General features: G+C 45.6%; 1 protein-coding gene across 2 annotated transcripts in view; it reads left to right on the forward strand.

The window, feature by feature from the left end:
* LOC144817772 (putative N-acetyltransferase camello) overlaps positions 1-12,814 on the forward strand; it is a 43,471-nt gene extending 30,657 nt beyond the window's left edge. For both annotated transcript variants that reach the window (XM_078674572.1, XM_078674573.1), the window contains one exon: positions 11,243-12,814. In XM_078674572.1, the coding sequence (XP_078530698.1) occupies positions 11,243-11,941 (699 nt within the window). In that variant the 3' untranslated portion in view covers positions 11,942-12,814. The remainder of the gene's footprint in view (positions 1-11,242) is intronic.
* The last annotated feature ends 633 nt before the right edge of the window (positions 12,815-13,447 follow it).

Consider the following 13,447-nt stretch of genomic DNA (forward strand, 5'->3'; position numbering starts at 1 on the left):
CTGTCGAGTGGCCACTCGACCACCTGGGTGGATCTTGGTGCCTTGATGTCTGGGCTGTGCTGAGGCCGGGGACGAGGCCACGTGGTCGTGACGTGGTGGGCCCAAGATGGAGTCGGGCGCAGCCTCGTGCTTAGGTCGTGAGGGGCCCACGCTGGAGCCAGGTCGGTAGTGGGGGTCCGGGATGGTGGCCGTACCAGCAAGGTTGGGGCGTGCAGTGTCGGGCAAAAGGGCTGCCCGATGCTGGGTGGAGGGCCGATGTCGTCCTGGGCCCGCCATGCGGGAGGGGTAGGGCCACGCCATGAGGCCGGGTCCAACAGTTGCCAAGTAACGCTCAAACACAATGCGAGCGGGATGATGTCACACACTGCTAGTAGAAATAAAAGAAGGACTTGACACGCTTCCGTCAGCATCAAATAACCTCCAAGTGAGACCACGCACAACCAAGCGTGATGATGCAAGTGTCGTCAGCACAAACCATTGGTTACCAAGCAACAGTAGTGTAACTTCCCAACTCAGCGTGATGACGTGAACGTTGTCAGCGTGAGCAAATAGTCACCAAGACACTGACGAGCACCTATGACGTATGGAAAGCTCCGGAGAGGCAGCGTCCGTCGAAGAGCAGGTAAAAGGCAATTCAAATGATGCATACAAGGTAAAAGGAGTTCAAAACACATAAAAATCTCTGGAAAAAAGAAATCCTCGTAGAAAGAATATTCCTTGCAATAGAATAAACAGACAAGTTCCTTTTAAATGAATAAAGGCAGTAAAAGTCCAAATTCCTTCCAAATTGTTGAAAAATGCAGTAATGGGTCCAAACTCCGCTCCTGTGCTGAAAATGGCTGGAGTAAAGTTGTCCTCATCGCCAAAATTTGTAATAATCCAAGGAAAATTGTCTCTTTTGAATATTTATTTATTTATTTATTTATTCTACTGTATAATTGTTTTCCTTTAACTTTGACGCCAGACGTGCACTTCTTGCCGTGGAGTTCCAACCTTCACCAACCGATAAGATATTCATTTTGCCATAAGAAAATTAGACACAGTCATTGCCAAAATGGCTGAATGGAGTTACACTAAATTTGGCAGAAAGTGAGCTCTTGGTCCAGAAAGCATGCCTTTTTGAGCTGGTGTATTTCCATTGAGTAGTTTTGCGAAATTTAGGCTAAAAAACGTTGTATATTTCACAAAGTGAAAGATCTACGGAGATGAGAGATCTGTAGATAAGTTCTGGATGGCTGCTACCACATTTATTTATTTATTATATTTCTAGAGTGCACTGTCACCTGGCAGGCATCCCGGAGCTAGCACTTTCAGAGACATAGCAAGTATAGGGCCACGCTACAGACAACCGTCTAAATCTACGGAAACAGACATGTTTTTAGCCTCTTTCTAAAAAGCAGGAGATCGCTAACGTGTCTAAGTTCCAGGGGCAAAGCATTTGAGAGCTTCGCAGCTGACACCTCAAAGGATCTGCCACCTGATCTCACTTTCCTGAATCTAGGTACCTTTACTAACTTTACCCCCAAGGAGCGCAGAGTTCTCGTGGGGAACTACCATTCAAATTTATTTTGAAAGGACACGGGCCCCAACCCATTCAGGGCTTTGAACACTAGGCAGAGATATTTAAACTGGACTCTTTGTCTCAGTGGAAGCCAATTGCAAAAATAACAATTGATGGACGGAATGTTGCGCAATGGCAAAACATTCACCTCCAGTACCAGATCTGGGTTTAATCCATCGTTATTTTGCTCACCACACCACCCCACCCCAGTTCAGACATGGCCACATGCAAATCAGTCTTGACCCTGTGCCTCATGGGAACAGTCCAGCCTAACAGCCAAGCCATGTCTTTCCTGGACCGGAATCAAGCATCCTAGGACTGGTTTCTGGCTATCAGCCGTCATCAGCCAGGATAGCTTGATTCCAGTGGCATGGAGAGCACGGGACTCACGTCAGTGGAAGCCAATGCAATTCAGCCAAAGCCAAGGAGGAAGAAGACCTTCTGGGCCAGGCAAGCACTAATTTGGCTGGCGTTGACTGGATCCTCTGCAGCCTATCAAGTAGAAAGTTAGGAGACTCAAGCAACAAGGCAATGCAGTAATCTAATCTACTGAGAATAGTACTGCGTGCTAATAATGTGTGAGCCACAGGGGGGAGCAGAGGAAAAATCTTCCTCAGCGATCTAATAATGGTCAGACAGCAGCCCACTGTTTTTGTCACCTGCGCTTCCAAAGTTAGTTTACTGTGAAAGATCACACCCAGGTTACGGACAGTCTTACAGGCTGAATGGGAGTCGGGGTGTCCATGGGCCAGAAATTACTGGGCAGCCTGGAGGGAAGCCTTTCCGTAGTATAGTAGAGCACCTCCGTCTTGTCAGCATTAAATTGCATCAAGTTTTCCCACAACCACAACGCCATGTCCCGCAAACAGCTATGAAACACTTCCGATTAGTTTGACTGATCTCCCTCAAGAGAGAGAATCAACTGCCTGTCATCAGCATAATTCATGATGTTATTATTATGCTTTTTGATGACCATCATTAGTGGTTTCATGTAGATATTAAATAAAATGGGACTGATGGCCGAGCCCTGCGGTACACCATGCGTGGTTTTGGTAAATGCAGATTGATAGGGGGAGAGAGACACTGCTTGCTGTCTGTCCAGTAAAAAAGACAGGAACCATTTCATAGCACACCCTGTTACCCCCACCTCTCTCAACCTTCTCGGCAGGATTCCATGGTTGACCGTGTCGAAGGCGGCCGACAGGTCAAGCAGAATAAGTACTGCTGACTGACCCTGTCTGACCACCTCCTAAGTTCGTCCATCATGGTCACCAAGGCCGTCTCAGTACCATGGGACGGCCGAAAACCAAACTGGACCTCCTCCAATAAGTTATGTTGTTCCAAAAATTTGGAGAGAGTGCTGCTAACTACACGTTCCAAAATTTTAGCAGGAAAGGGCAAGAGAGAGATGGGTGTTATATTCTGTTATAATTTTATTATTATTTAACCTTTTTATGCCTGCCTCTTTAAATGCATGTGACATGTTATGTTTCTGTATACATTCCATATTCTGAACAGAGCTTTGCTCATTCATCATTCTGTACTGCCTGTCAGTTGTAACTTGGATACTGCTGTACAAGGATCATATGCTGTGCTGGTAAATAAATCTTCAAAAGAGACAATTTTCCTTGGATTATTACAATGGGCCTATCATTTTTAGAGCAGTCCGGGTCAAAGCAAGGCTTTTTTAGCAAGGGTGTCACCACAGCTTGCTTCCATTCAGTAAGCGACTGATTACAAATCTGATGGAGTGTAGGAAATAGCTCGGCCTTGACTCTTTCCAGATTTTATAGGGCAGCGCATCTAAGAGAGATCCAGAGGGAATCCCACACGCTAGTCCATAAAAGTCCTCTGCTTCAAGGGGCAGAAATTGGTGGTGAACCAGACCACCTTCTAAATTAACCCCCACCGTCTCCACACCTGTTCCCATAGTGCCCACCATCATGGCATCTCCCGCCTCAGATTGAGGGAAGGACCCCACCCAAATCATCAATGATATTTTTAAGCTTATCATGAAAGAACCTAGCCAGGTTCTCGCATAGTTCTTGGGAGGGGGGTGTCACATTCTTGGCACATTCAGGGTTAGTCAAGCGGTTCAAGATGTTGAAAATGCTTCTAGAACTATTAGGAGCATTGAGGATCAGAGTGGAAAAATGTTCCGCCTTAGCCTTATTGATCGCCTTCTTATTTATTTATTTATTTATTTATTTTGTGTATTTTGTTATAGCGCACAGTTACCCCAACGGGGTGTCCCGGCGCTACTGTGCGATCTTGAGCTGAGTTAGATGTTATATGAAAAGGGGCTCTTTAACAGAACAGGTAAGTTTTTAAAGCTTTCCGGAATGGGGGTTCTTCCTGGATCATCCGGATAGAGTTTGGTAGCTTGTTCCAGAGGGCCGCGGTGCATACTTGGAAGGTTTTTCCGCCTGAGCGGGTTTTTTTGAATCTGGGAGTGGTGAGGAGATTTTTGGAGGTAGAACGAAGAGACCTGGTACTACTGTAGGGGGTGAGGCAGGTGGAAAGGTGGGCAGAACCCTTGCCCCTCATTGCACGATGGGCCAGTACCAGTGCTTTAAATTCTGCCCTTTTTTGTATGGGTAGCCAATGAAGTCTTCGGCGGTGGGGCGAAATGTGCTCACGTAGGGGGATGCCACCAACCAGTCGTAATGCAGCATTCTGGACTGTCTGGAGTCGATGGCATAGACCAGCAGACAGTCCGATGTACCAGCCATTGGCATAGTCCAGATGTGAGGTGATCAACGCCTGGACTATGATCTTCCTGGTGTTGTTATGTAAAAAATTTATACATTTTTTCACCATCCTGATTTTGGCAAAGCATGCTGCAGAGACTGTGTGTACTTGTTGTTGAAAAGAGAGGTTAGAGTCCCATCTAACCCCTAAGTTCTTCACCGAGTCTTTGGGCTGGGGTGGTACACTCAAATCAAGAGGCCACCAGATTCTTATAGCCCCCATCTTGATTTTCCAGGTGCGCTTATCCTCCTCATGATAGCCATGTCTCCATCTCCTCTCAGCATGTTTACAATCAAGTTTCAGATTTTTCAAACTCTCATTAAACCACGGGGCCGAGGGTCTGCCCCTCTTACGATGTTTCTTTAAAGGGACTAGAGAATCCAGGGCCAACGTGATTTTTGAACAGAGAGCAGAATAATTCTCCTCAACTTGAAGATCACAGGAGAAACAATCTTCAACCAGGAACAACTGGTCTAGTCCCCTTTTACATAAAAGAGCCTTCCAGTCTCTGCTCATATATTCACACCGGGGGTCAGCTGCCCGAGGCACTTGCATAGCAAAGTTCACATAGAATTTAATCAGGAAGTGATCTGTCCAAACCAAAGGTAAAACTTCCCCAATGAACAAATGATTAACCTCTGAAAAAATTAAGTCCAAGAGATGCCCATCACTATGAGTGACTTTAGACACTTGCTGAAAGAGACCAAGTCCTTCACAGGACTGAAGGATGTTAGCATAACCCCCATCAAGGGGGCCATTTAGCCACAGATTAAAATCACCTAAAATCACCAATCTACAGTGATTAACGGCCATATTAGTAAAGGTCTCCAGCAGCAGCTGCTGCTGCTGCTGTATACTAAAGGCCCCCCAGTAGTCTATAGCAAATGATCCCCGTTAGAGCCTGGCCAAAAACATCCTTAATGACAAAACCTAAATGTTCAAATCCCGGGACCATATCAATGTCTATAGTAGCTACTTTTAAGGTGTCCCTATAAATCAGCCCAACCCCCCCACCCCTCCCCGTAAGTCTTGGTTTATGGAAAATCTTGTAGCCAGGGGGGCACGCCAGGCCAGGATCAACCTCACAATCAGAGCAGGTCCAGGTTTCTGTCATGAACAGCACTTAAAGTTCATGAGCTTCCAGCAGCAATTGAATTTCCACCTTATGCTTCGGTAGCGATCTCACATTTAGGAGCCCACAGGAAATCAGACAAAGGCAAGGACGACTCATCAAAGCAAAAGGCCCCCTTACCATAAACCACTACATCAATGTGGCGAAGTTCAGCACTAGAATAACGGAGCAGACGGTGCCCATTGTCAATGCCCACATCCCCGAAACCAGGAACAGCATGGCTGGCACTGGGCGTGTCCTTGGTGCGGACGGGCGCAGACGGGCTTGCCGCTGCACACTCGCGTCAGCATCGATTTAAATCAGATCCAGCCCCCAACAACTAGACCGCTAACTCCAAGATGGCGGGACCGCTCGCACAGACGGCCCGGCCAATCAAGGAGAGCGGGATACGTAGAATGAGGAAAATGCTCGTAGTTACCCCCCAGCAGCCAAATAGGTGAGTCCCAAGTTTTAAAATAGTTTTAGAATAATAAAAAGCAGGTTACCACTGCCGGGCAACACTCAACAGCATATACATGCACGTCCTCTAAAAGAAAGCTAATCGAACGCATCAACAATGATGTGATGGCAGGCATTTTATTTTTGTAATTTTACTATTAATTTGTGGTGGATCTGCAAATCCGCAGTAAAGGATATTTTTAAAGTGCTTAAAAAACACCTCTGGGGGGCCAGGGCCACATATTTTGTAATTATTTTGGGGTGGTGGCATGTGGCACACCTTCCTGATGCCTTTTATGGCCCGGGGGACCCCAACTCCCAGGGCCGCATGTCATTAAATAGGGAGGGGGAAGAGCTCACTTCCCGAGCCTATATCATGCCCCGGTGTCCCCACCACCAGGTACAAATCTTCTTTTGAAGTGGTCGGGGTGCGCTCATTCCCTTCCCTGAGCCATTTTCTGGCCCTGGGAAACCCCAGCCCTCAGAACAGTGTGGTGTCCCTGCCCATGAGAGCACAGGCAGGGAACTGGTATGTGCTCCCACCAGGTGGGAGCACATACATTTCCCTGTCCTCTCTCTCTCTCCAGCAGGAAAACGTAATTGTTCCATCCCAGTGGGAGATAAAGAAAACTCCTCCCACGGCATAGGAGCTGTGCTATGCCATATCTGGAATGGGTACAGACAGGGTTGCCGGCAAGGCTGAAGGACGACTCAGGGCTCCCTCCGCTACCCCTAATGTAAAACATACTGTGGGATTCACCATGTGGCCACCATGAAACCTCACTATTATAAAACAAATTTAAAAAATTGCTAATATTGCCACCATCTGAGTGGTTTATGGCACCGCTTGCTGGGAGCAGACGGAGCCAAGGGGGCCCAGGACCTTACCCTGAAGTCCCCATCATAAATTATGCTGTGGTGTGCCCCCAGATGGGCTCCATGGCACCCCAGTTGGGGCTACTTCCAGGGCCGGGCCCTAGGGGTCTTTTGGCTCCCCTGCACCCCCACAAAAAATAAAGATGTGGGTGTCCCAGGCGGGCAAAAGGTCACCCCAAATAAAGGGGGGGGGATAAAGTATTTATTTATTTATTATTTAAACCTTCCTAGTCCAATAATTGCTGCACAACAGCATGTTCTGCATGGGCTTCAGGGAGCAATGGGCACATTTTTTATTTGTTGTGAGGACTAATCTAGCATAATGGAGGAACTGTCCCTTCCTGTTGGACCTGGCCCTTTTTGCAGGGTCCCCCACAGATTTCTGCCTTCTGATGCGGAATCTATTCTTGCATTACAACATGTTTTCCCTTCTAACCAATGGTAAAGTGTGTAGTATATGTGTTATTATGCTTTTCATGTCATCCACTGATCCACCAGTGGAACCCTTTAGATATGATGTAACATAGAATGTTGGTGTATGAAATCTACAGTTGGAGAAGGGCTGAGCGCTTTGCTGGCTGCTCCTGGTGGGGTTGTATTACTGATCATGGATAAATCCTCTTGAACCACATCTACCTGCGTGGAGTGATTACTACAATTTTATGGCCACAAACTCTTCAAAGAACCATGTGTATTTACTTTTCAAGACCTTCAAATTCAAGTCTGGAGTACCTACTCTCATGCTAAAGCAACTCCTCTGTCTACAGCTGCACTTCCTCAACTACTGGCACACATCAGCCCCACCAGTGACCTCCCACTGGTCGCCCTCTACGCAAAAGTGCCAGTTCCACTCTCTACGCAACTCAAGTCTCTGCCTGCTGTCCCTACAGCGTTTGTTTCTGCGTGCAGTGTCTCAAAACGTCTGTTCAAGCTGTTCCTACAGTGTCTGCAATCAAGGTAATTGTTCTGCCCATCCTCGTCGCCATAAAGTTGTGGTAATCTGGTCCACGCATGTAGATGTGGTTCAAGAGAATTTATTCAGGTTAGTTACAAGATCAGTTATACAGCCCACACCAGGAGCAGCCAGCATGCTACTCAGCCCTTCTCCAACTGTAAACTACCACTCTCAACATTCCATATTACATCATTCAGAGGGAATCTCACTGGCAGAGCATGAACCACATTGCAAGCAGGATACTACTAAGTGTTTGTGCAGGCTCCCTAAAACATGGTACAATATGCAGACACCGAATTTCCACATTTAATTTACTTGTAAGTTCCTAATAAAAGGTACCACATGTACTCGGGACTGTAACTTAAATGCTAACTAGTGGGCCTAGAGCACTCATTGTGCCACTCTCTAAAGTTGCCTTTTAAAAAATCTCAGGCCTGTCACTGCAGCCTTGAGTGCAGTTATAAATTAACTTTTCAACCTGGCAAAATAAATCTTAGACTTTCCTTTTTAATACATATAAGTCACCGCTAAGGTAGGCTATAAAGGCTTATAGGGCAGAGTTCATTGTATTTAGAAAGTAGAATGTGTGTTTAAGTTTTACATGTCCTGACAGTCAAAAACTCCTAAAGTTTTTTTTCACTACTTTAAGGCTGTAAGGCCTATCTCTCCCAATGACTAACCCTGGGTTATCTTATTACGTTTACTATGGGAAAAAATATTTGATCGGGAGCAGGTAGAAATGTGCAGTTTAGACTTAAATGAATTGTAATTTGAAATCCTCTTTAACAATAAAGTTAGATTTTGAGTCACATATTTTGAAAATGTTAATTTTATATAGTTGTCCTATTCTTGTTCTAACCACTTTTCCCTTCTGAGAGTATCCTGTGTCACATGACTGTGAATAGGTCTGCTGATGAGGTTTGTGTATTCCTTCCAGGCAGTGACACAAAGTGGGATTAGGCATGGATAGGATGGGCCATCCTGCTAGGATGGGCCATCCTGCTAGGATGGCTGGAGATGGAGCTGGACCCAGCCCCAGCCCCACTTACATTTAGAAGGGATTTGGCCTCCTGCATACACAAAGGAACCTGCCACTAGCGTTTTGTCACCCCTGGCTTCTAGGAGTCTTGACAGGGTAAGAGTAGAATTTTCCAGAACCAGATGTAGGAGTAGTATACTTCAAAGATTGGCACCAGGTATACATATTGGACCTCTTAAGCCACTTATCAACTACACTCATAGACTTGTGGACATAACAGAGAAAGGACTTCCTTGCCCCCCCCCCCCCGCATTCCTCCCCGAGGTCCTCCCGAAATCTCACGGTCTGTCTTGTTCACCAGAGGACTGCCCTGCTGCTTGGGGCCTGCCCTGCCCTCTTAGAAGGAAGTTTGGACGTGCTCCCTGCATTGCAAGTTACCTGAGTGATTTTAAGGGCCACAACAACTTCAGAGGCCTCCCTCCAACTGCCCAGCTGATATGCTGTTCTGGACCTGCAACAGGACATGCCTGAGCCTGCCGGCCTTTGCTGGAGTGTGTTCCTAACCACCAAGCTGGGTTTCCCCAGGTCCTAGACCCTTGGCTGGCATTGGTTGAACTCCTGTGAAAGAAGGTGAAATCCTGACATTTTAAGCTCTTCACACCATGACCTCCAATGCAAAGGTCCATTACATTGACTGCCAACAACGTCTGGTAACTCGAGATCTGCACTTCGCGTTACACCAACAACATCCTGCAGTCGTCGCAAACACAAACCTTCAGCAATAACAATCCGCTATGCTTTACCAGCTCTTTCTGCTACAGCGACGACAGCTGGCGCCCCTGGCTTGCTGTTCTAGCTACATCAATGACCATCCGCGAAGCTCTCCCTGCTTTTCGTGGCCTTCTTCACAACAAACAGAACTCTTTGTGCAAGACTTTGAGAAGATCACATTTTCAGCACAATTAACCTGGTCCCTGTAGCCAGCCTGTGCTCAATCACAATTGGCCTGTAGTCCACCCTCTAGCACGACCAGATGATTGTGAGTGGTGCTTTGTGCTTTTAGACTCTATATTGCCTTAAAACTTTGAAAATTAATATTTCTGGTATCATTTCATTATTCAGAATTACTCTATATGTCTAAATTGGTTTGGCATTTTTCTTGTGTAGTGTTGTCACTTTCTTATTGTTTGTTTGCTGCATTGCCTCTAATGTAAACATGACTGTTTTGTGCTTGGCTAACAGAGGGTTAAGCACAGGTTAATTTAGTGAATTTAGTTTTGTGCTTGGCTAACAGAGGGTTAAGCACAGGTTAATTTAGTGAATTTTTTAGTTCTCCCCGACAAGGATTATGGTTGCTCTGAGTGAGGCTTCCACCCGTCTCAACTAATAACCTGATTTCCTACACTTCCCCGCTCACAATTTCCCCTATGCCTGTTTCAATATCAGAAATTTGTTATTGAGGAATAAGTCCCCAACTTTGAGGCATCTCCCCTCTAACCATTTCATTTCCATTGTGAACGGTGGCCTCTAAAGAACCCTTATCACCACCCTATGCCACTATTCTGCAGCCCCTCCAGACCCCCATTCCTATATAACCAGTTCATCATATCTGCCTGCTAACAGTGGGCCTAGTTTAGATCTTGGCGGATGTGTTAGTCCATCACAACGGTAAAAGATATACCATCCGCTGAAATTTAAATCCCATTATATCCTATGGGATTTATAGGTCAGCAGACAGGATGTCCATCACCGTTGTGATAGATTAACCCGTCCGCCAAGATCTAAATCAGGCCCAGTATCTTTTCAGATTTGGGGCCTTCATCGATCCAGTGTACTATATGGTGTAACAGTGATGCCGTGTAGTATAAGAAAAGTTCAGGGAGGCCCAATCCCCCCCTCCGCACATGGGAGCTTCTGCGTATCCAGTTTTATGTGGCTCCTCTTTCTAGCCCACACCAATGCTTTTCAGCCATCAAAATGTGTCCGCAGGAATGGGGAAAAGTGTATTCTGAGACATATACAGGCATTGGGGCAGTTAAATCATCTTTGCGACAGAAATCCTACCCATAATCGAGAAGGTCTGCATTCTTCAAATCTCTACCAATTTGCTCAATCCCTCAATCTCTCTGCCCACATTAAGAGTATATTGGGTTTCTGGGTCATTGTCCAGACACCAAAAACTATTTTTTCCATTCTAGTCCCTTTCCATCAGGGTTTTCCTGTTCACATACGCTCCAGTGACCCAGGAGGGACAGTTAGGACTTACTGTGGGGAGTACAAAAGTTTGACACCGCCCCAAACTTGTCTAACACATTCAGTGACACCATCCGCAACCCTTCCTACACCCCTCCCTGCTTATGAACAAGACTGAGTGGTCTCTTTCTATTTAATAATGGAGGTCAAGGGTCATTTAAGTTAACTTTCTGGAATGTCAACAAGCGGTTAAAGAACTATGATGCCTTGTTCATGTGATCACTATAATTTTGGTAAAATGATGCCTTTGGTACAGTTTTCAAACACTCATCTACTACTTTATCATTTACTTTTTAGGAACTTCCAGATTTGAACTACTGTACCATGGCTGGCTACATTATTCGGGAATACAAGGACACTGACTATGAGGCGGTGCGCTCCATGTTTACTGCTGGAATGCTTGAGCATTCTCCAGCCACTCGCAGATTTATACTGAAGCGCCCTCAGATCCAAATGTTCCTGCTTGGAGTGCTCCTGGCTTTCTTTGTTATATTTAAATCTTACCTCCTAGCCATCACAGCTCTAGTCATCTCAATTGTAGCTGGCCGTCTTTACCTAGACTTTGAATTTCAAGGATACGTCCAGCAGTGTTGTAAGGAAGACCTGCTAGACATACAGGAGTCTTACATGAAAAGGGAAGGTGCCTGCTTTTGGGTGGCAGAATCTGAAGAGGAAATTGTTGGGATGGTTGCTGCCCAGCCACCCCAAATACCCAATGGTGAAAACACGCTGGAGCTAAGACGTATGTCAGTGGGGAGCAAGTGTCGAGGACAAGGAATTGGCAAAGCTCTCTGCAGAACAGTCATTGGGTTTGCGCGGGAACGTGGCTGCACAGCAGTGATCTTGGATACATCTGTGGTACAGTATGCAGCTCATAAGCTGTATGAGAGTGTGGGATTTCAGAAAGGCAATAGCCAAATATATCCATCATTTATGGGAAAGGTGTCAAACTTTGGTATCATTCGTTTCAGATATGACATCCCAGCGTCAACGTGAAGCATTGCTGCTGGGAAGTACCATAATAAATTAATGGCACCCAATGTTTAACAAACAGTGATGCTTTTGGTAACTTGCTTCACTGACTACTGCGTGCCCATCTTTAGACTTGAGACGTGACAGGTTTACTGTCTTTTCCTTTTTCATCACACTGAATTGGACAGAATTGTTGCTTTTAAATGGTGTAACTTGGAGAGATACTGTACCACAATGTGCCATTTGCTCTGGGGATTTGATTTATTTGTGTCATGGCTTCCTGCTGGCATCAAGAATCCTTTAGGAGTTCTAGACCACAAGAACCTCTGTCATTTTCAGTCTGACACTGGTCCTCAATCCCTTTTCCATCAGTCCACTTAGGGTGGGTGTTGTATACCGATGCTTCTATGTGACCAACATTCCACCCAAATCACGACCAACAGAAGGTTCAGGGGCTTTAAAATGATCTGAGGACACTTGTTGCAAGGAAGCTGAACTGAAGACTGCACTACTGGGAGGCTTCCTATCAAAGCCTTGAAGCATTAACTGTGCTTGTGTTAGATTCTTTATTGAGGTAAAGATGACTGCAGGTGGCCTTGATTCACTATCCACCAGCAGTCTCAGAGCTGTCCCAAGCGGACTGTTTCCTAAATTCCACAGGACCACAAGCATTTTGTGCACACGTTCCTAACTTTATCTACCTTTGAAGGTGGACTATCTTTGTGATGTGGTTCTAACCTGATACTTGGTCCCTAATCCAGGATGTCCCACATGGTGTTTGTTGCCTAAAGCATTTGTTCCGTGTACATGGAATAAACCTGTGCTCTTTAGTGTTGCTCTATTCTGGATTGTTTATTGGCATTAGGCATTGTTCATAAAATTGTTATTGTATGAGAGGCGGCTTGTGTCTTTTCATACATGGCTAAACCCATGCATAAAGTTTTACTATGTTGTATAAATACTAAAATACTTTGAGAAAGAGAGGAATTGGTGAGTATGCTTACCAGCTTCTTATGATGTGCCACTGTTTACCTAACCACAAACGAAGAAAGCTGATAACAGCAACGATGGAATCCCGAATCTATAGCAAACATGGAATTAAGTGAGAATGAGGGGAAAAACAAGCAGAGCATCCAATATTAATACATAATCTAGAGGCAAGAAAGAGCTCCGGCAACCGTTCAGCAAACACAACCAAATGATAATCCAAGAGTCAAGGCTTCAGGCAACCGATAAGCAAACTGCACCACTTGTAATCCAGATTGCAGGACAGAATTCAGGAAGGAAGGTAAGGAAAGCAAAGGTGAAGGACCCAACAACAGTGAACAAACTGAACAAAAGTCAAGGAGCCAATCAAACATGAAACGGTTGCCAGACACCTCTCCAAAGGGAGTGGACTGCTCATAAAGCTCTGCTACAACTCATAACCTGGTAGCCCCTTAACATGTCTGTCATCAGGGAAGATCCTCTGTGGCAGTTACCAAAGACAAGCTCTCCATAATATTCCTTGCTTTATGACCCATATTCTAT

Source organism: Lissotriton helveticus, chromosome 2_1 (assembly GCF_964261635.1).
Source record: "Lissotriton helveticus chromosome 2_1, aLisHel1.1, whole genome shotgun sequence".
In the NCBI taxonomy this organism is placed as follows: Eukaryota; Metazoa; Chordata; class Amphibia; order Caudata; family Salamandridae; genus Lissotriton; species Lissotriton helveticus.